The sequence below is a fragment of the Scyliorhinus torazame genome, chromosome 13, assembly GCF_047496885.1.
Source record: "Scyliorhinus torazame isolate Kashiwa2021f chromosome 13, sScyTor2.1, whole genome shotgun sequence".
Classification (NCBI taxonomy): Eukaryota; Metazoa; Chordata; class Chondrichthyes; order Carcharhiniformes; family Scyliorhinidae; genus Scyliorhinus; species Scyliorhinus torazame.
The window spans coordinates 78,588,461-78,612,422 of record NC_092719.1 but is presented as its reverse complement, the minus strand read 5'-3'; the positions used below and the strand labels follow the sequence as shown (position 1 = coordinate 78,612,422).

At 45.0% G+C, this 23,962-nt stretch overlaps 1 protein-coding gene across 5 annotated transcripts in view; it reads left to right on the top strand.

Annotated features, from left to right (window-relative positions):
• Window positions 1-23,962, top strand: part of LOC140388134 (uncharacterized) — a 65,896-nt gene that overhangs the window by 18,931 nt on the left and 23,003 nt on the right. For 4 of the 5 annotated variants that reach the window (XM_072471830.1, XM_072471832.1, XM_072471831.1 and 1 more), the window contains 5 exons: window positions 2,034-2,679; window positions 15,977-16,110; window positions 20,474-20,530; window positions 20,782-20,977; window positions 23,787-23,875. In XM_072471830.1, the coding sequence (XP_072327931.1) occupies window positions 2,034-2,679; window positions 15,977-16,110; window positions 20,474-20,530; window positions 20,782-20,977; window positions 23,787-23,875 (1,122 nt within the window). Of the gene's footprint in view, window positions 1-2,019; window positions 2,680-15,976; window positions 16,111-20,473; window positions 20,531-20,781; window positions 20,978-23,786; window positions 23,876-23,962 lie in introns of all 5 variants that reach the window. The other variant, XM_072471833.1, reaches the window with a different exon arrangement.

Sequence of the window (23,962 nt, the reverse complement as noted above, 5' to 3'; positions counted from 1 at the left end):
CTAACAGAGGGAGGAACCCAACAGAATTTGTGATACTGATGCTCTAAAAGCTGGTCATGGAGGATGGCTTCACCAAGCCCCCGGAAGTAGACGAGGCCCACAGACCGCTCTGACCCAAGTCAGAAGAACCAGCACAGGCAATGATAGTAAGGCTCCAGAGATTCCAGATCCTAACGGATTCTGAGGTGGGCGAAGAACGCACGGTTGTGCAAGTGGCAAGGACATCATTTGCTTGCACCAGGACATTGGAGTGGACCTGACCAGGTGCCAGGCGGAATTTAACGTGGCAAGAAGCTTCTCCCATGTACACAAAACATATTCCCACATAGACTTCGTAGTGGGGAAGTTGGTGCTTCCAGGGGTGGTAGGGCAGGATACTCGAATCTCCGACCACACACCACACTATATGGATGTGATGTTGGAGACTGGCTAGACACAGCCTTCCTTGCCAACCTGGGTATGTAACCTGCAACAACCCTCTGTACTGGGTGGTCCTGAATGCGGTGATCAGGAGGGAAATAGTGTAAACGGTGTTTAAGAAACGGGAAGGAAAGGGCGGCTAGGCAGCAACTGATCGACTTGAAGGGCTGGACATACCAATCGTGGGAGAGGAAAGGAAGCACTACTCTGCCTGGAAGAAATCATAGAATGCATTAATTCCATGCAGTCAACGAAGGGACCAGACGGGTTCACGATTGCAGCACTGGTCCTGCACCTGCAGGAGATATCAAGGGGGAGTCCTGCCATCCACACTGGCATCAACCTCGATTTCACTGATCCCACAAAAGACATGCCCATCTCACTCCTGAACACTGACGCAAAAGCTATGGTAAGGTGACTGGAAAACCGCTTGCCAGAAGTGATTGTGGAAGATCAGACCAGGTTTGTCAAGTGCTAACGGCGAATAGCTGACACCTGTTGAATGTGATTATGCCCCCACCTGGGGAGGGAACGCCAGAGGTGAGTAGAATGGAGGTGCTTGAATGGTTTGGGCCAGTATTCACCTCATGGATGAACTACTGGTCAGTGTTCCCATGGCAAGCGTGCGGACAAACACCACCAGCTCTGAATATTTCCAGCTGCAAAGGGGCATGCGACGGGTCTCTGTCCCTGCTGCCCTGGCAATTGAGCCACTGGCCAGATTGGTGAAGGGGTGGACGGTGAGAAAGGGAGCACAGTCTCTCCTCTGCGAATGACCTGCTGGTCTATATCTCCAAGCTTTTGGATCTTTTAAGTTGGCAGTTTGGAATCCGAGCTGGGCCAGTATTTCTCTCCTCCTATTCAAATTGGTTTGATAATCAAAGACGTTCACATCTAAATGATGCCCTGGTGCTCAATGTCAGCTTTGGTAACTACAGATCTGCCTTGCAATCTTCCTGCCCTGCTTGGGAGGAAAGCCAGCCAGCCCACTGCACTGGCAACTGCACTTTGGTGCCAACTCTTTCCAAACCTTGACTGTCCACTCTCTATTTTGCAGACCCCTGTTTGAGAAATATTTCACCAGGCTACTGGCTACTATATTCGTCTGGGTAGATAGCTAAAGGAAACACTGGATTCAATCATGGTGGTTAGATACCATGGCCCGTAACTTTTCCTTTTTCCATTGTGCCACCTGCCCTCTCCACCTGATTCCATTAAATAACCTCCCTCATCCACTTAGTTTTGACATTTCCCTTTGTTATTGAATTAAACTCCAGTTCTTGGTTTCAGCACTAGATGGAGCTCCACTGCCATTAGCAGAATTTAGTTTGTCCTGCACTGTACATGAGTGGAGGTCATGGTGCAAATTGTTGTCCTGTGTGGGATGTACAAAGTATGAGAACAAGACTTTTGTGCCACCTTGGCTATTTTGTAAATTGAATCATTTTAAAACTGTAATACCTTGAGCATTAGTTTTGGGACGGTTTCTGTAACTTCAGGTTGTGGGTGAATTAGCTCTTGGATTTGCAGTTACTATTTGCCATACCGTCACACGCAAACATTGTGATGTTATTAATACTTATGTGTTTTTCACTTGAGCTTTGGTGTTTTAGGTTGCACAGACCAGTACTCCACCAAAGAGGCACCTTGTAATGACAAATAGTACTGCAACTCAGACACCTGAAAAACGTGTCAAAAGACTATCTGTAGAAGACAGCAAAGCCTATCCTTCCTGCTTCTTGCTGAAGAGTCCTGTGTGTTTAAAACCAAAGCAAAATAAATCTTCCCCAAGTCCAAAGTCAAAAAGAGTAAACGCTGCAAAAGCTTCTACTGCCAAAAGATTCTTGCAATTACCATCAAAACAATCTGCTGCAGAGTCAAAATTATTTTCTAAGTCAAGAGATTCCAGTGCTTCTCCTGTTAAAACAAGCTGCTGCGTTGTCACGCATTGTCATTCCCCTTCCGTTACCAGCTCTCCCTTTTCTCCAGCAATGAAAAGAGCAAGATCCAGTTCGGAAAGTTTGGCTGCCAGCAGTTCAAATTCACAAAGTCCTTCACTATCCAAGATCAGCAATGCACATTTGAAGGAAAATGGAAGTATAGATTCAACATCAACATCCCCTGCCTTTGAGCTGTGCACAGGTGCTTTTGCAATCACTTCTGCTTTGAAATCTGCAGCGTCTTCTTCAAACTCCACACTGGCTATTTTAGCAAATGGCGCAAGTGACTGGATTGATCTACTGGATGATGAAGCAGTAGGTAGGTTCTTGTATTAATTTTATATGGAAACTCAACTAAAGATTTTCTGAAATACTGTGGCAGTTTACTAGTTAATATAATTTTATACTCTGATCCCAATAACTGCATAACAACAGTCATAAATGTTATCTTTGGCATGAATTTAGCAGAATCACACACCTAGAACCAGACCATTCAACCCATCAGTTCTGAGATTGTTTCCTTTGTGAGCCACTTGGTCTAATTCCACACACTTGTTGACTCTCCATTCCCTCTTTAATCTATTTAAGTAACCATTTAACTTGCTTGATTTGTAGACTAGATTGTTGTAGAATTCCACATTTTAACCAATGAAAAATGACTTCAAACTCCCTTAACCATAATCCAGTAATAACTGACCAAGGGAGCAAATCTAATTGCAAGCACAGTGCAGATGCAGTCCAGAACTTTCTTTTACACTCCTTTTTTAATTATAACCTCCCAGAATGCTTGAGTATTACTGCAAACCACTTCATTTGATTCTGGACCCCTAAAAAGTGCATTTTAATTGCAGACCACTCAGATTTATCTTGATCAAAAGCTGAGGGAATCCAACCATTATGACCCATAAGCAATGGTGGGTCAGGTCTACCAATATTACAGACTAATTCCTAATCTCTGATTTTTATCAGAGCCACAGACAAATTGGCATAGCATCAAGATTAGAGAACTAAACACTTGACTGAGTGATGGGGGAGTGGGGTTAAATTCATGTCATCGGAACAGTTTCTGTTGGAACAAAACCGAAAATGCTGGATGTTCTGAGCAGATCTTGCAGCATCAGTAGAAAGGTTAGGAAGGTTTTCCACTCCTCAGATGCTACCAGACCTGCTGAGTCTATCCAGCATTTTTGTTATTTCTGATCTGCAGTATTTCGCTTTTATGTAAGGCTCTGGGATGGAATCAACTTTTAAGTTGGGTTGGGTTTAGCATTTTTATTCTTCCATGAGACATTTGATTTGATACTTGAATCCTCCCAACCACACATCTATAGTGGCATACAACCTATTCATCTCACAAATGCTTTAATTTGCTGATGCACTATTACCACTAAACGTTCCCTTTCTGCCCCACACTGATCTAGATATCATTTCAGTCAACCAGATTATGTTTAGATTTCCTTCCCTGAAAAACATAAGTGAACAAGATGGGTTTTTACAATCCATGGTGTTTCATCATTGGACTTTTTAAAATTCCAGATATTTATTGTTAAATTTCACCATCTGCCATGGTGGGATGTGAACCTGGTCTCTGATTACTAGTCCAGTGATAATACCACATCACTGCCTGCCATAAGGAAACATTTGAAGTACAAAATGATAAAACAGGAAAACAAGCTCCAAAAAATGATAACACCCCTCCCCCTCTCCCAACAGCTGATGGTGATGAGCTCTTTAAAGTATAGAATAAATGGCAGCCATCTTGTGGAATGGAACCCCTCAATTGCACCCCTTGTGGTGTACTTAATTTTCTCCAGGTATTAAAAACTCCCAAGGTCTCCCAGCCATAGTAAGTAATTAGGTGGAGAAGCTGAGCTGACCTCCGGTCCAACAGATCCCGCCTGCAAGCAATCAGCAAGGCTAAGATATCCGTCTCTACACCTGCATCTCCAGCAGGTCAGACACCCCAAATATGGCCCTTAAGGCACTGGGCTCCAATTCAATTTATAGGGTCATCAACATGGTGCTGAAGAAGGAGACCCAAATCTCTCACTCAAGACATAATCAGAATAAATGCACATGGTTTGCTGGGCGTCTCCCACCGCACTGGCACTCATCCTCCACTCCCTCAAATAGCCGACTCATCCTAGATTTTGTTAAATGCACCCAGTGTACCTGTATAAGCCCAAATCTTGCACAGGACAAAGTAGCATTCGCTCTTCGCAGGGCTTCACACCACATCTTTTCTTGCACCTCTCTATCTCTTTTCCCCCACCCCCCTCCTCCTCCTACTTGGTCTTAATCTCCTCCCGGGATGCAGTATCCTTTCTCCCCGTGAGAAACGGAACCCTCTTCAACAGCAACGATGGCGGCACTACTGGAAAAGATGAAGACCTCTTCGGAAAGTCTCAGACCTGCAAATTCTCTGACTGCGGGAGCCCAAACATCTTTGACCGCTCCTCTGAACTCGTGAATCGTCCCTCCCAGAAACCAATCCCCCATTCCTTTCACCTCCCAGCCTCTAAACTTAGCATCTAATCTTGCCAGCTCTCAAACATATGGTTAATACAAATCGGTGCCAATTTTGACACTCCGGTGCTGCTGAAATTGTGTCCCATCTTTTGATAGCAACCACCACTGGATTACCTGAGTATTTCCCTGACTCCCTACATGAACCCAACCCCACCCCCCCCCCCCCCCCCCCCAAAAACAAAATTCACACCACCTCAGCACGCTGAAATCTGCCTAAATGAGCCCAGCAGGCCACGGCACATTTCTCTCTTCTCTCTTTCCTCGTCCCGTTCACTAACTACTGCAATTTGCTAGCAAGGTGGTGCCAGAGTCCCCATTCCCCAGTGGACAAAGGAAAATCAAGCCCCCCCACCCCGTCCACAAGTATCAAATCTTCCCTCTCACTCCACCCCAGCAATTCCTAAACCCCCCCCCCCCCCCCCCCCGCTTCCATATACCCTCACAAACTCATGTAACCTCAAGAAAAGGAGAAGCAACCAAAGCAAAGAGAACAATCCCACAAACATACTTTCAATTGACAATTACTATGTACAGAGGGTGTAAGGGGCACCAGAAAAATAAACCTGCAAATTCTCTGACTGCGACAGCCCAAACTTCTCTGACCCCCCCCCCCCCCATTAGCATAATGTCCCCAAACATACCCATCCCAACAATAACAATTCCCACATCTCCTATTCTCCGTTTAGTCCAAAGCCTTCATGAATGCCTCTGCCATCTCAAAGAAGTGATCCCTGGAGTTGTGACTCTCCACTTTGGCAGGTAGCCCACTCCAAAAGGCGCACTCAAGTGTTGCCTTTGGCCTGATGAAGGCCACATGCCTTCTTGCCAGCTCCACCATGACATCCTGGTACATTTGAATACCACTGCCATCCCACCTCCCCTCGCAATTATGCTTAGCCCATCTCGGCACCTCTTTATCTGGTACCTGTATCACAGCTCTTGGCTCATTCACCTGTGCTTTTGTCTGGAATGACAGATGGGCCCTATCCAACTTCCAAGGGCGGGGGGGGGATGTTGTCCCCCAACAGCTTCCTTAACATCATCGCAAAGTATTCGGGCAGCCCCATGAACCTTGTCTGCCGCCACGACTACTTTCCAGGCTCTTATTCCTGTCCTCGACCTTCAGCAACTCTGCTTCTTGTGAAGCAAGCTGGTCACTGCCTCAACAGTGCTTCCAACACCTCACCATGCTCCCGGACTGCTTCTCGGCCAGTGAGTCTTCCATCGACTGCTTGAGTATCTCTAGCATCTCCCTCCCTTGCCATTCAAAGTGTTGCTGAACTGCCGTTCGAATTCAGCCACCATCCTCTCTGCCAGTGTAATGGGAGCAGCCCCATCCGGTGTGCTTTCCCTGCCATCTTCCTTCCAATGCACTCTGCACTGTGCTTGACTCTGCTGGCGAGCTAGTGTTCGCACCTTCCCAATATTATTATTTTTTTTGTTCTTGGGCATCCTTTAACAACCAAATCTCAATTGGGATGGGTTTACTTGCAAATTCTCTCCAGAAAGCAGGTGAAAAGGGCCCAAAACCAAGGACTCTGGTGGGCGCTATCCAAACTCCTACATGCTGCTGGAAATCTCACCTTTAGGCTCTTTATCCATTTGAATGTATAAAGCATTTGTGACATGAATAGGTTGGATCTGTGTGTCACTACATGATTGGGGGGGATTCAAGGACCAAATTAATTTGGCCGAACCACAGACTAGTGAGAAGGATGTAGAAGAACAAAAATTACAAATGCAAAATTTAAATATTTATGGGGGACTTTAATTACCTGAATGTAGACTGGAATGGTGCTGGTGTAAAGGGCAGAGAGGGGCTATAGATTGAAAAAATGAGGAATCATGAGCAGGAAAATGCTCTTCAGCAATGTGTCCAGTTCAACAAGAAAAGATGCACTGTTGGACCTGGTTCTTGGAAATGAGGTGGGCCAAGTAGATCCAAGTGTCAGTGGGGAGTGTGATCATTGTACTGTAAGGTTTAGGATGATTGGAAAAGGAAAATGGGCAACAGAGTAAAAATAATTAACTGGGGGGCAAGCTGGCTTCCATGGGGCAAGAATGGAGCTGGGCAGTGTGCTTATGATAAAGTGTCAGATAGAAAATGTAGTTCAGAACCGAACCAACAAGAATACAGAGATTCAGAATGAAGGTGAAAAAGCACATTGAGAAGCAAAGGGGGATTGTGGAAAAGACTGGCAGCCAACATAAAGGAATTGCAAAGTCTTTCGGCATATAAATAGTTAAAAGGAGTAGGACTGATTTGGGGACGTAAAAGGGAATTTACACATGGGAGGTCGGGGTTTGGCTGAGGTGTTAAATGAATACTTTGCATCTGTTTTTACCAAGGAGGTGATTCCACCCAGAACATGCGACAGATGAGGAAGGATAGCCCCAGCAATTAGAGACTTGTCATTTTTCATCTCTTACAAACGTTTAACTCCCCCACTCCCCTGATCTATTCGCTGGTGACAAACAGCTCTGTCACAATTTCGGGCACAACCAAAACCTACCCCGGATCATTTGCTTGATAACAGTATATGTCTCAGCAGCTGAAGGAACAAAACCTTTTCGTACAAGTCCCGCACCTACATGTACTGGAATTCACTGACCCATGGGAACTAATACTTCTCCAATTCTAGCAGCCCCGTGACCCTACAGGAAGGCTCTCTGGATCCTGGGTGTCTTACCTACCCCCACAAGTCCTAAATTAACCTATCCACACTCGCACAAAAAAAACCAGTAAGAAGTCTTACAACACCAGGTTAAAGTCCAACAGGTTTGTTTCGATAGGTATGTTCCAGAAACATACATATATATATATATATTATATATATATATATATATATATATATATATGACAGATTCAAAGATGCCAGACAATGCTTGCAATGCGAGCATTAGCAGGTGATTAAATCTTTTCCGATCCAGAGATGAGGTAATCCCAGGTTAAAGAGGTGTGAATTGTGTCAAGCCAGGACAGTTGGTAGGATTTCGCAGGCCAGATGGTGGGGGATGAATGTAATGCAACATGAATCCCAGGTCCTGGTTGAGGCCGCTCTCGTGTGCGGAACTTGGCTATAGGTTTCTGCTCGGCGATTCTACATTGTTGCGCGTCCTGAAGGCCGCCTTGGAGAACGCTTACCCGGAGATCAAAGGTTGAATGTCCTTGACTGCTGAAGTGTACACCGATTGGAAGGGAACATTCCTGCCTGGTGATTGTGGCGCGATGTCCGTTCATTTGTTGTCGCAGCGTCTGCATGGTCTCGCCATGTACCACGCTTCGGGACATCCTTTCCTGCAGCGTATGAGGTAGACCACGTTGGCCGAGTCGCACTAGTATGTACCGCGTACCTGGTGGGTGGTGGTCTCGCGTGTAATGGTGGTATCCATGTCGATGATCTGGCACATCTTGCAGAGATTGCCATGGCAGGGCTGTGTGATGTCGTGGCCACTGTTCTGAAGGCTGGGTAGTTTACTGCAAACAGTGGTTTGTTTGAGGTTGCGTGGTTGTTTGAAGGCAAGTAGTGGAGGTGTGGGGATGACCTTGGCAAGATGTTCACCTTCATCGATGACGTGTTGAAGACTGTGAAGAAGATGTCGTAGTTTCTCCGCTCCGGGAAAGTACTGGAAGACGAAGGGTATTCTGTCGGTTGTGTCCCATGTTTGTCTTAGGAGGTCGGTGCGTTTTTTTGCTGTGGCGCGTTGGAACTGTCGCTCGATGAGTCGAGCGCCATATCCCGTTCGTATAAGGGCATCTTTCAACTCCTGTACACTTTCGGAGGACGATAGGGAGGGACTGAAACATGAACAGAAACCTCAGGGAAATTTTCATTTTTATGGTCTGCACTCTACCTGCCAAGGAGAGCATCCCACCTCTTCAGGTTCCCTCTCTCCCCATCCGCCAAGATGGCCAAGTTATTTGATTTGTGCATCGTGGCCCAGTCGTGAGTCACGTAAATATCCAAATCTCGTCTTGGCCAGCTTAACCAGCAAGGCTCCCAGGTCTGCTCGCCTCCTTCGACACGTTGAGTTTATAATCCCGAAAAGAACCGAACCAAACTTCTCCATGCGTACAGGCGGATTTGAGACATATAGCAGACATATAGCAACAGATCGTCCGCCTCCTTACTATGCCTTTCCAGTCCTTTGACACCCAAACTGCAATGACCAGGGTCTCTATAGCTAATTACGGTCACCATGTTCAGAAGCCACCTAATGTTACTCTACACCTGTCTGATGCTCAGGAGACTACCTCTAGCATGCACCCCTCCACTCGCCTCGCCAATACTCTGCCAGCACTGTCACATCTGTATGCAAAAGGAAATGGGCTGGTTAGACCCACGCGCCACCAGATCCTTCTTTTTTGGATCAAGGAGGTGGATGCATGTGCCAATGTGGCCGGCAATTCCCATTCCCTTATCTCTTCTCCCCCCCCCCCCCCTCCCCACCAACCACACCCATGAATCATTATACCTCCGAAGGAGATGTGATGCCAAAACTGCCAAGAACTGTTCATAAAGTTCCACTGGAAAGCCATCTGGCCCCAGTGTCTTCCCCAATTTGCATCAACTGACCTGTTAATTGTTTCCCCCAGGGTTCCTCCTTCTCTTCCCCACCCACCCACCACCACCACAATCCCTAGCCTGCCATCTCAACTGGTCGACTGTCCTTCTCGGCATACTCGTAAAATACTCCCATTGCGCAATAGTGCTAGCCCACAGTCTTCTCCATCGCTATGAGATTGAACTCTATCGTCGAGGCTACCTTCTCGCAGAACTTGGTTCTCCAGGAGCATCAAATCGAACCTCCACAGGGGACGCTGGTCTTGGCCTGTTTCAAACCTTGCGTCCACATAATGTGGTGCGTGGTATCATTTACATTCGCAGTGTATCCCATCCGTACAATTCCCAAAATAAATGTATCCCCACCGCAAAATAAATCAATTCGGGAATACATCCTATGCACCTGGAAGAAGGAAAGCTCCCTCTCTCTCCTGTATGCCTAAACCCCCAGTTCCATCCTTGGGTCCAGAACACACACACACACACACACACACACATTCTTTCTCTCTTTCCTCCTCCTCCTCCTCCACTTGGAACCATCCCACCATTGATTATAACAAACACCAACACATGCAGCAATAACATTTCCCAACGTTCACATTACAAAAGTAAAAAAATACACATTCTCTCCGTTAGTCCTCTTTCTCCCCCACCAAACCTTGCTTCCTGACTAATAATTTGCCTCGTCTTCAGATAATCTTTGCAATGTAGATTACCCTGAGTGTATTTGTGCATTGATCATTGAAGGTGGCAAGACCGATGGAGAGCAGTTAATAAAGCATATAGTATTCCGGGTTTTATGAATAGTGGCATAGAGTACAGGGCAAATGTTGAACTTGTACAAGACACTAGTTAGACCTCAGCTGGAGTATATGGTCCTAGGTGCCACACTATGGGAAGGATGTGGATGCATTGGAGAATGGTTCCAGGGATGAGAACCTCCGTTTAGAAGATAGATTGGTGAGGTTGGGCCTCGAAGGCTGAGGAGATTTGATAGATGCTCAAAATCATGAGGGTAGGGTGCTGCACAAAGTAGATGGAGAGAAACTTCCTACTCCTAAAGGATCAAGCATGCAAAAGTAGCAAATGTGATGCAAGAATTTTTTTTGTCAATGGGTGATTCTGGTCTGGAACGGGTGATTCTGGTCTGGAACGGGTGATTCATAGAACATAGAACAATACAGCGCAGTACAGGCCCTTCGGCCCACGATGTTGCACCGAAACAAAAGCCATCTAACCTACACTATACCATTATCATCCATATGTTTATCCAATAAACTTTTAAATGCCCTTAATGTTGGCGAGTTCACTACTGTAGCAGGTAGGGCATTCCACGGCCTCACTACTCTTTGCGTAAAGAACCTACCCCTGACCTCTGTCCTATATCTATTACCCCTCAGTTTAAGGCTATGTCCCCTCGTGCTAGCCATTTCCATCCGTGGGAGAAGGCTCTCACTGTCCACCCTATCTAACCCTCTGATCATTTTGTATGCCTCTATTAAGTCTCCTCTTAACCTTCTTCTCTCTAACGAAAACAACCTCAAGTCCATCAGCCTTTCCTCATAAGATTTTCCCTCCATACCAGGCAACATCCTGGTAAATCTCCTCTGCACCCGTTCCAAAGCCTCCACGTCCTTCCTATAATGCGGTGACCAGAACTGTACGCAATACTCCAAATGCGGCCGTACCAGAGTTCTGTACAGCTGCAACATGACCTCCTGACTCCGGAACTCAATCCCTCTACCAATAAAGGCCAACACTCCATAGGCCTTCTTCACCACCCTATCAACCTGGGTGGCAACTTTCAGGGATCTATGTACATGGACACCTAGATCCCTCTGCTCATCCACACTTTCAAGAACTTTTCCATTAGCCACATATTCCACATTCCTGTTTTTCCTTCCAAAGTGAATCACCTCACACTTCTCTACATTAAACTCCATTTGCCACCTCTCAGCCCAGCACTGCAGCTTATCTATATCCCTCTGTAACCTGCTACTTCCTTCCTCACTATCGACAACACCACCGACTTTAGTATCGTCTGCAAATTTACTCACCCACCCTTCTGCGCCTTCCTCTAGGTCATTGATAAAAATGACAAACAGCAACGGCCCCAGAACAGATCCTTGTGGTACTCCACTTGTGACAGAACTCCATTCTGAACATTTCCCATCAACCACCACCCTCTGTCTTCTTTCAGCTAGCCAATTTCTGATCCACATCTCTAAATCACCCTCAATCCCCAGCCTCCGTATTTTCTGCAATAGCCTACCGTGGGGAACCTTATCAAACGCTTTGCTGAAATCCATATACACCACATCAACTGCTCTACCCTCGTCTACCTGTTCAGTCACCTTCTCAAAGAACTCGATAAGGTTTGTGAGGCATGACCTACCCTTCACAAAGCCATGCTGACTATCCCTGATCATATTATTCCTATCTAGATGATTATAAATCTTGTCTCTTATAATGCCCTCCAAGACTTTACCCACTACAGACGTGAGGCTCACCGGTCTATAGTTGCCGGGGTTGTCTCTGCTCCCCTTTTTGAACAAAGGGACCACATTTGCTATCCTCCAGTCCTCTGGCACTATTCCTGTATCCAATGATGACATAAAAATCAAAGCCAATGGTCCAGCAATCTCTTCCCTGGCCTCCCAGAGAATCCTAGGATAAATCCCATCAGGCCCCGGGGACTTATCTATTTTCAGCCTGTCCAGAATTGCCAACACCTCTTCCCTACTTACCTCAATGCCATCTAATCTATTTACCTGGAGCTCAGCATTCTCCTCCACAACATTATCTTTTTCCTGAGTGAATACTGACGAAAAATATTCATTTAGTATCTCGCCTATCTCTTCAGACTCTACACACAACTTCCCATCCCTGTCCTTGACTGGTCCTACTCTGTCCCTAGTCATTCGCTTATTCCTGACATACCTATAGAAAGCTTTTGGGTTTTCCTTGATCCTTCCTGCCAAATACTTCTCATGTCCCCTCCTTGCTCGTCTTAGCTCTCTCTTTAGATCCTTCCTCGCTACCTTGTAACTATCCATCGCCCCAACTGAAACTTCACACCTCATCTTACAATAGGCCTCCTTCTTCCTCTTAACAAGAGATTCCACTTCTTTGGTAAACCATGGTTCCCTCGCTTGGCACCTTCCTCCCTGCCTGACCGGTACATACTTATCAAGAACACGCAATAGCTGATCCTTGAACAAGCTCCACTTATCCAGTGTGTCCAAAACTTGCAGCCTACTTCTCCACCTTATCCCCCCCAAGTCACGTCTAATGGCATCATAATTTCCCTTCCCCCAGCTATAACTCTTGCCCTGCGGTGTATACTTATCCCTTTCCATCCTTAACGTAAACGTCACCGAATTGTGGTCACTGTCCCCAAAGTGCTCACCTACCTCCAAATCCAACACCTGGCCTGGTTCATTACCCAAAACCAAATCCAATGTGGCCTCACCTCTTGTTGGCCTGTCAACAAACTGTGTCAGGAAACCCTCCTGCACACACTGAACAAAAAACGACCCATCTAATGTACTCGAACTATATCTTTTCCAGTCAATATTTGGAAAGTTAAAGTCTCCCATAATAACTACCCTGTTACTTTCGCTCATATCCAGGATCATCTTCGCCATCCTTTCCTCTACATCCCTAGAACTATTTGGAGGCCTATAGAAAACTCCCAACAGGATGACCTCTCCTTTCCTGTTTCTAACCTCAGCCCATACTACCTCGGAAGATGAGTCCCCATCTAGCATCCTCTCCGCCACCGTAATACTGCTCTTGACTAGCAGCGCCACACCTCCCCCTCTTTTGCCTCCTTCCCTGAGCTTACTAAAACACCTAAACCCCGGAACCTGCAACATCCATTCCTGTCCCTGCTCTATCCACGTCTCCGAAATGGCCACAACATCGAAGTCCCAGGTACCAACCCATGCTGCCAGTTCCCCTACCTTATTTCGTATACTCCTGGCATTGAAGTAGACACACTTCAAACCACCTACCTGAACACTGGCCCCCTCCTCCGACGTCAAATCTGAGCTCCTGACCTCTATACTCTCATTCTCCCTTACCCTAAAACTACAATCCAGGTTCCCATGCCCCTGCTGCATTAGTTTAAACCCCCCCAAAGAGCACTAACAAATCTCCCCCCCAGGATATTTGTGCCCCGCAGGTTCAGATGTAGACCATCCTGTCTGTAGAGGTCCCACCCTCCCCAGAAAGCGCCCCAGTTATCCAGAAATCTGAATCCCTCCTGCCTGCACCATCCCTGTAGCCACGTGTTTAATTGCTCTCTCTCCCTATTCCTCATCTCACTATCACGTGGCACGGGCAACAACCCAGAGATAACAACTCTGTTTGTTCTAGTTCTGAGCTTCCATCCTAGCTCCCTGAAAGCCTGCCTGACATCCTTATCCCCTTTCCTACCTATGTCGTTAGTGCCAATGTGGACCACGACTTGGGGCTGCTCCCCCTCCCCCTTAAGGACCCGGAAAACACGATCCGAGACATCACGTACCCTTGCACCTGGGAGGCAACATACCAAACGTGAGTCTCTCACGCTCCCACAAAATCTCCTATCTGTGCCCCTGACTATAGAGTCCCCAATTACTAATGCTCTGCTCCTCTCCCCCCTTCCCTTCTGAACGGGTGATTCTGGTCTGGAACGGGTGATTCTGGTCTGGAACGGGTGATTCTGGTCTGGAATGAATTACCTGGAAGCGTGGCTGGTTCGATCAAGGGAAATCTATTTAAATGTGCGGGGGTGTGGGTGAAAAGACAGTGAAATGGCACTAAGTCAATGTTCGTTTGGAGAGCCAATGCAGATACGATGGGTCAAATGGCCTCCTGCATGATGATAATTCTGAGAAAATATTCTAGGATGTCTTTCAAAGACAGATTGGAAGATGAGGTGGAGAGCTCTAAAGGATAACTAGATGGAAACTAGGAATGAGTTGACCGGAGTTTATCTCCTTATAATGCGTCTATTGTCGAGTAGAACATATTAAGCAAGAAATAATTGGGCGCTTGTAACAAGGGCAATGTAATAATCGGTAATTTTGGACTAACCAAATGTAAGTATGGCAGATTGAGTTTGTGGAAGCTTTAGTGACGCTGCTTGCTAAATATGCTGAATTAACTAGGATTCATATTACATCTAGTTTTGCATAATGAATCGGGGTTAATTGATCTCCTAGTTAAGGATTCTTGAAGGATAAAAAGTGATCATATAATATTGAGTTCCATATTTAATCCAGAATCTTGCCCATGCGATTAGCTTCAACTTTGAAGGAATACCTAGCTAAGGTTGGTTTGTTAAATAAACTGAAAGGTGTTGTAAATAGTGGGGAACATTTAAAGAAACAATTCAGAATGGTTGAGGGTAACCCACTGGCTTGGTTAGTAATTTGTATCAACAAAGTGAGTAATTTGTGTCAACAAAGTATTATAGAAACGTCAGCTTCAAGTAGACCACCTCTCTGGGACCTGAACCTGTTCTACCATCCAGTTAGATCGTGGCTGATTTGTGTAACTCACCATATATTTGCCGTTGATCCATATCCATTTGATACACTTAAAACTCTTTCAGTTGACCAGCCCCTGTACAATTGTGTTCCTCCCTTCACATTTCTCCAGCTACAACGTTTCCCCTCCTCCATGATTACAGCAGTACTATTGAAGTCCATTCATGCTTTGGAATCATGATTGCATGTTGCTGGCTGTGGAGTAGCTGCTTAGAATTAATTATAGATTGACTCTATGTGCGGGAGTGTGAGCAGGTAGTGTTGTGGGAAAGGTGTGCCTGTAAATTCACAGATGTGGCAAGTTGCATCATGTCAAACACTAAGTTGTAGGGAAGCTGATAAATTTCTCCAAGTTGTTGAATCTCCCATGGTCAAGCTTACACTTGGGTCTGAAAATGGTGCCATTTTGTTGGTGCTACCTACAGTCCAATCATGACATTATATAATTAAAATGAATTGGGACTTGAGAGCTGAGATAATCAGTTTGGGCTGTTGGAATATAGATGCTACTGGTGGATACTTTTATTTCCCCACAATTGCTTCAGGAAGGAGAGACGGCTGTCTTGCTTGGCTACTTCATGCAATGCTGTCAGCCAGTGGATTGGAGTTTGCTTCAGGAAGGAGAGATGGCTGTCTTGCTTGGCCACTTAATGCAATACTGTCAGCCAGTGGACAGAGTAGCAGCACCAGATTCTCTTTCCTGAAAGTAGAATTTGAACTCCAGACATTTGGGTTGTTTATCTGGCACACTTGGTACATGTAACCACTATCATTTCAATGCCTTCCCTTTTTTTAAGGGTATATGACTGGGTAAGAGGACTCCCAGCACTGCATCCACAAAACACTAGAGATTTAATTTGGCTTATGAAGTGAAGGTCAATCCATTTTGAATCCCTCTAGACAGAGGTATTCAATGTAAAACTGAAGATATTGATACTGTGCTCATGCTTCCATCTGTGCTGAGGTTTCTCTTTTTTGTTTTAAGCATCCCCAACCCCAAGAGAGCAATGGAAATGGGAGCCATCAATAATCGTGGTTGATGATGATGATGACTCAACTGATGCATTTGTTCGTTTTGCACAACTTGAAGAGGATGAGGCATTTGCCAGACAGCTCCAGGTACACAAGTAAACTATTCACTGCAACACAGCTACTTCTGAAATACTTTGTATCTCTCCAAGGTGTTGAAGCATAATCTGTTGTATACTCGGTCTATCATAAACTGTCTTTCCCTATTATGCAAGTCTGTGATTATGTACAGATTTGGTTTGCCATAAGCTCATTTACTTTATACTGGTAAGAATAGAATTCCCACCCAATTTTTGTAATGTCTCCAGCCTGCTGCGTCTTAATCTCCTAGTTTCCTCAGACTATGCATACATACATCTTTGGCTGAGAATGGATGGGTGACCTACATCTGCTTTCTTTTCCCTTTCCAAGTTCCATACAGAACTGGACACCATATCTCTAGTGTTCCCAGATAATCTGCGCATCTATTGAGCAGAAAACCCTAAATTGCAAGAAATAATCCCCAAATCGGTATAATTGGAAATGCATATAATTGGTCACAATAGGTCAATGGTCAATTCTTAATAATTCATTGTTGAAACCGCAATGGCCCTTTATATTATAGTTTGAAACAATTGCAAAATAATATAACAACAATAAAGGCAATCAGGTCACCTTGCCTCTGCTGTTTTTCTTTATTCATTCATGGGATGTGGGCTTTGGCTAAGCCAGCATTTATTGCCTATCCCAATTGGTGAGCTGTCTCTTTTAACCGCTACAGTCCCTGTGGTACAGGTACACCCACAGTGCTGTTGGGGAGGGGAGTTCCTGTATTCTGACCCAGGGTTGGTGATTTATTTCTGAGGCAGCATGGTGAATGGCTTGGAGGGGAACTTTCGGGTGATTGACTGCCCTTGTCCTTCTAGGATTTGGATTTTGTTTATTGTCACGTGTACCGAGGTACAGTGAAAAGTATTTTTCTGCAAGCAGCTCAACAGATCATTAAGTACATGGGAAGAAAAGAAAATACATAATAGAGCAACACAAGGTACACAATGTAACTACATAAGCACCAGCATCGGATGAAGCATACAGGGATGTAGTGACAGGTGTGTAGTGTTAATGAGCTCCGTCCATAAGAGGGTCGTTTAGGAGTCTGGTAACCGCAGGGAAGAAGCTGTTTTTGAGTCTTGTTCGTGCGTGTTCTCAGACTTTTGTATCTCCTGCCCAATAGAAGAAGTTGGAAGAGTGAGTAAGCTGGGTGGGAGAGGTTTGATTATGCTGACCGCTTTCTCCAGGCAGCGGGAGGGGAAGTGTAGATGGAGTCAATGGATGGGAGGCAGGTTCGTGTGATGGACTGGGCTGTGTTCATGACTCTCTGAAGTTTCTTGCGGTCTTGGGCAGAGCAGTTGCCGTACCAGGCTGTGATGCAGCCCGATAGGATGCTTTCTATGGTGCATCTGTAAAGGTTGGTAAGAGTTAATGTGGACATGCCGAATTTTCTGAGGAAGGATAGGTGCTGTTGTGCTTTCTTGGTGGTAGCGTCGACATGGGTGGACCAGGACAGATTTTTGGAGATAGGAATTTGAAACTGCTAACCATTTCCACCTTGGCCCTGTTGATGCTAACAGGGGTGTGTACAGTACTTTGCTTCCTGAAGTCAATGACCAGCTCTTTAGTTTTGCTGGCATTGAGGGATAGATTGTTGTCGCTGCACCACTCCACTCTGTTCTCAATCTCCCTCCTGTATTCTGACTCGTCGTTATTCGAGATCCGGCCCACTATGGTCGTATTGTCAGTAAACTTGTCGATGGAGTTGGAACCAAATTTTGCCACGCAGTCGTGTATGTACCGGGAGTATAGTAGGGGGCTAAGTACGCAGCCTTGCGGGGCCCGGTATTGAGGACTATTGTGGAGGTGGTGGTGTTGTTGTTTATTACTGATTGTGGTCTGTGGGTCAGAAAGTAGAGGATCCAGTTGCAGAGTGAGGAGCCAAGTCCTAGGTTTGGGAGCTTTGATATGAGCTTGGCTGGAATTATGGTGTTGAAGGCGGAGCTGTAGTCAATAAAATAGGAGTCTGATATAGGAGTCCTTGTTGTCAAGATGTTCTCGGGGTTGAGTGTAGGGACAGGGAGACTGTGTCTGCTGTGGACCGGTTGCAGTGGTATGTGAATTGCAATGGATCAAGGCATTCTGGGAGTATGGAGGTGATGTGCTTCATGACCAACCTCTCGAAGCACTTCATTACAACTGAAGTCAGGGCCACTGGACGGTATTCATTGAGGCACGTTGCCTGATTCTTCTTTGGCACCAGTAAGATGGTGGTCTTCTTGAAGCAGGTTATGGGTTTGGAAGGTGTGGTCTTGGTGAGTTCCTGTAGTGCATTTTGTAGGTGGTCAGTGGTTGAGGGAGTGAATGTTTGTGGATGGGGTGCCAATCAAGTGGGCTGCTTTGTCCTGGATGGTGTCAAGATTCCTGTTGTTTCAGCTGCATTCATCCAGGCAAGTTGGGAGTATTCCATCATACCCTTGACTTGTCTTGTAGATTGTGAATAGGCTTTGGGAGTCGGAGAAGAGTTAATCACTGCAGGATTCCTAACCTCTGGTCTGTTCTTGTAGCCACAGTATTTATAGAACTGGTTTTGTTCTGTCAATGATAACATAGAACATAGAAAATACAGCACAGAACAGGCCCTTCGGCCCACGATGTTGTGCCGAACCTTTGTCCTAGATTAATCATAGATTATCATTGAATTCACAGTGCAGAAGGAGGCCATTCGGCCCATTGAGTCTGCACCGGCTCTTGGAAAGAGCACCCTACCCAAAAAGTCAACACCTCCACCCAACACCAAGGACAATTTTGGACACTAAGGGCAATTTATCATGGCCAATCCACCTAACCTGCACATCTTTGGACTGTGGGAGGAAACCGGAGTACCCGGAGGAAACCCACGCAGACACGGGGAGGATGTGCAGACTCTGCACAGACAGTGACCCAAGCCGGAATCGAACCTGGGACCCTGGAGCTGTGAAGCAATTGTGCTATCCACAATGCTACCGTGCTGCCCTTGAGAACAAATAAATCTACACTATATCATTTTACCGTAATCCATGTACTTATCCAATAGCTGCTTGAAGGTCCCTAATGTTTCCGACTCAACTACTTACACAGGCAGTGCATTCCATACCCCCACTACTCTCTGGGTAAAGAACCTACCTCTGATATCCCTCCTATATCTTCCACCTTTCACCTTAAATTTATGTCCCCTTGTAATGGTTTGTTCCACCCGGGGAAAAAGTCTCTGACTACTCTATCTATTCCCCTGATCATCTTATAAACCTCTATCAACTCGCCCCTCATCCTTCTCCGTTCTAATGAGAAAAGGCCTAGCACCCTCAACCTTTCCTCGTAAGACCTACTCTCCATTCCAGGTAACATCCTGGTACATCTTCTTTGCACCTTTTCCAAAGCTTCCACATCCTTCCTAAAATGAGGTGACCAGAACTGTATATAGTACTCCAAATGTGGCCGTAGCAAAGTTTTGTACAGCTGCATCATCACCTCACGGCTCTTAAATTCAATCCCTCTGTTAATGAACGCAAGCACACCATAGGCCTTCTTCACAGCTCTATCCACTGGAGTGGCAACTTTCAAAGATGTATGAACATAGACCCCAAGATCTCTCTGCTCCTCCACATTGCCAAGAACTCAATAACTGTGGATTCAGTGGTGGCAATGCCATTGAATGTCCTGGGGTGATTCGTTGAGATGGTCATTGTGGTGTGACTATTACTTCCACTTGTCAGCCGAAGCCTGAACATTGTCCAGGTCTTGTTGCATCTTAAAGATATCCAGTTGGTCATGCACCCCCGACAGCCCTAAGAATTTTTTTGGGGTGTTCTGTTTGAGCCCACTTCCATGCTTTCAGGAAAATTTTAACTTCAAACAAAATCTCAGTCTTCCCTACTGGTTCTTATGCCATTACTTAAAATCTGTTTGATTACTGACCCTACTGCCAGTGGAAAGCCTGCCAAAATGGTACATAATGTTTGAATTGATATTAAATCTTGGTTTAACCTTCTCTTCCAAGGAAAACAAACCCCCAGCATCTCTAGTCTTTCCTGCTATCATTCTGGTAAATCCTCTCTCAGGTTTTGCCATACTTTCTGAAGAGTGGTATCCAGAATTGCGGGACACTTGCAGGACAGGCCTCCTTAATTTACAAAGGCTCAGCATGGCTTTCTTTATGCTCCCTGCTTTATAAGGTCAAGGAATGCTATGCCACCAATTCCTCCTGCGTCCTTTTTCTAAAATTCTCACTTTTTTAGTTTGTATTGTCCCTCATTCACACATCCAAAAGCTTCTGTGCATAAATGCCATCTGTCACGTGTGTTCTCCTACCCTCTTTTATAGTTTTGTTCTAATTGCTTTTAAAATGTTTACAGTTAAATAACTAGATGCTGTGTTTTGGCAGGCACAGTTTGACATGGAAGCTCAGCAACAATCTGAAAATACAAGACCAACCTCTGCAGTAAGTAAAATCCGACCTATTGTAGCATACCTCTTCCCACCCACCCATCCTGCAGGCAGTTGGTGTAATTTTGGCCTTCTACCCATTCTGAACCAGATAACTAAGTCACTGTCTGGCAAATGGGCCTGCCCACAGCTGAGGTAATTGACGGCTGTCATCCAACATTGAGCAACTGAACTTCTCATCTGTAAAGGCAAACATGTTCTTTGTAATCCGTGAAGCCAGTAACTTTGTTTTTATATTCCTTGCAGACGAGGGAAAACTCCTTCCACAACTTTTGTGGATTGCCTGGGTGTGGCGAGTATGAGGCTTTATTAGCTTCTTCAGACATTGGGTATTGTGGAATGCCTGGATGTAGTGGGTATCAGCACAGAAATGGCATGTTGAATCCAGCAGTAATTGACCCTGTTCTTCATGGTCTGCAAAGACTTTTTGATGAAACCAATGGTAAGTTGTTTTGTGTATTGGTTAAATGAATGAGTAATTGGTAGCAGAAAATAATGGCACGCTGGTTTGATTTCCGTCAATGTTATGTAGATGAAAAAAATTGCACTGCTAGTGATTTTTTAGCTTTAAAGAATTAGGCATTTCATGGGTTGAAATATTGTCTCTGTGGTGGAAAGGGATCTATAATGGTGGAAACTTGAACACGTGGCAAATATGAGCTGATTATTCAGCATTGATTTATGATGGGTATTAGCTGAGATGTAGATAAAGGAGTGTCTATGCACGTTGCCATGGCAGATGGAATTTAATCTTCCACAGAAAATTAATTAAAAATATAAGCATGTTGAATTGAGGTAGTGCTTGATGTAGATTGGTAATTGAGAGGTAAGAGCCAGGAAATGGCGATGAATGGAATGTGCAATATTTCCCCAATATCTGTACTGTGCCTTCAGCTTTTTGCTTGTGTAATGATGGCTTTAAAAGAACAGGGACTTGATTTGATATCCAAGTTTGCTGTTTTAGGAGAAGGTTGCTGAAGGCAAGAAATTGCATGACATAAATTGAGGACAAACCTGACTAGTTCCGTCAGTGTAAGCCATTAAATTCAAGAAAATATGTTTTGGCTAGGAATGGTGGGCAAGTGAAGGAGGTCCATGTCGAATCTACTGCGTGAAACAGCTTTTGTATTCCAGTTCTAAGTGATGGAAGTGGTCTTCACTAGACAGGATCCAGCATGAAGGAGGAACTGAAAGAAATCCTTGTTAGTCAGGAAATTGAATTGGGGAAATTAATGGGATTAAATCCTGATCAATTCCCCATGGCCTGATGCTCTGCATCTCAGAGTACTTAAGGAAGTGGCCCTAGAAATAGTGGATGCATTGGTGATCATTTTCCAGCATTCTATAGAATCTGGAAGAGTTCCAATGGATTGGAGGGTAGCAAATGTAACCCCACTTATACTGGGGAAAGGAAAAATGGGGAATTATAGACTGGTTAGCCTGACATCGATGGTGGGGAAAATGCTGGAGTCAATTATTAAGGATGAAATAACTGAGCATTTGGAAAGTGGGGTTCAGTGCTGGGACCCCAGCTGTTCACAATATACATGTGATTTGGATGAAAAAACTGCATGCAATATCTCCAAATTTCCAGATGACACTAACCTGGGTGGCAGTGTGTGCTGTGAGGATGCAAGGAGGCTGCAGGGTGACTTGGGACAGGTGGCTGGCTGAGTGGGCAAATACTTGGCAAATGCAATATAATGTGGGTAAATGAGGGTATCCACTTTTGTGGCAAAAACAGAAAGGCAGATTATTATCTGAATGGTGGCAGTTTAGGAAAAGGGGAAGTGCGACAAGACCTGGGTGTCATGGTGGAACAGTTGCTGAAGGTTGACCTGCAGATACAGCAGGCAGTGAGGAAAGCTAATGGCATGCTGGCCTTCATAGGATTTGAATATAGGAGTAGAGGTGTCTTGCTGCAGTTATACAGGGCCTTGGTGAGGCAAAATCTTGAGTATTGTGTGCTATTCTGGTCTCCTAGTTTGAGGAAGAACATTCTTGCTATTGAGGGTGTCCAGCAAAGTTCACCAGACTAATTCCCGGGATGGCAGGACTGACATAAGAAGAAAGACTTGATCGACTGGGCTTGTGCTCGCTGGAGTTTAGAAGATTAAGAGGGGATCTCCTAGAAAATCCTGATTGGACTGGACAGGCTAGATGCGGAAGAATGTTCCTGACATTTGGGGACATCCAGAACTAGGGGTCACAGTCTAAGAATAAGGGGTAAGCCATTCAGGACTGAGATGAGGAAGAATTCTTCTTTCAGGAGTTGTGAACTTGTGGAATTCTCTACCATAGAAAGTTGTTGGGGCCAGTCTGTTGGATATTTTTAAGAGGGAGCTGGACGTGGTCTTGCAGCTAAAGGGATCAAGGGGTATGGAGAGAAAGTGGGAGTGGGATATTGAATTTGCATGATCGGCCATGATATCGAATGGTGGTGCAGGCTTGAAGGGCTGAATGGCTTACTCTTGCACCTATCTACTTTATGTTTCTATGAAGATCCCTAAACTCCAGCTCAAATAATTCTTGGACACTGCATCTTGTAAGGAATCATTGGCTTTGGAAACAGGTACAGCATGGATTCTCCAGAATACAAAATCTTAATCATGGCTTCTATTACCTTGTTTTGAAGGTTGAGAGACATCTAAAGATGTTTGCATTTCGGTGTTTCCTTTGGAATACATGGGGTACCATCTTATCAGTTAGACTATTAGCGAAGCAGGAAGCGTCTTGTCATATCGCGGTGAAGATTTGGAAAACTCTTTCCCTCCACCTTCAAAGGCTGTGGTTCCTGTGTGAATTGAAATTAATGAAATGTGATTAATATTTATTTGCAAGGATGTTAAAGAACAGAATCTTTACTGTAACCTTAATGAACCAGTAATCTATTTCAATTGAAAAGTTATTTTCCATGCAATTAGAATAGAGCAGCAATGGGGCTTTATTTTTTTTTTTTAAAGTACACAGTTAGGCCATAGTGGGAACTTCATCCAGTCTTTGTTTTTGAAAAATATCAACATTTTTGGGCTTTTTCTTTTACAAAGAAACTCCACACAGATGGTCACCAAGGTTGGAATCCAGCCCGAGTCCCTGGCTCTGAGGCAGCGGTGCTAACTACTGCAAAACCTGTTTGCCTCAGTTTTGCCCATGTTAAGCTAAAACAAATTCAGATATTTTGAGAGCTGGCCAGTCGTAATATTGCCCTTTAAATCAGAACAACTAAACCTTTAATTGTTTCCAATGTTTAGTTCGAAGGAGGAGAAACCGGAGACGCAGCCGGCACCAGACTACTTCCTTATATTTGGATGAAAGTGCAAATGATGGTAATGACTATGAGGTGAGTAGATACATCCTCCTTGCATGATTGATGTGAAATGTTGGAGGATTGGATACTGGTGTTGCTAATTTGCCTATATCAAGAAAC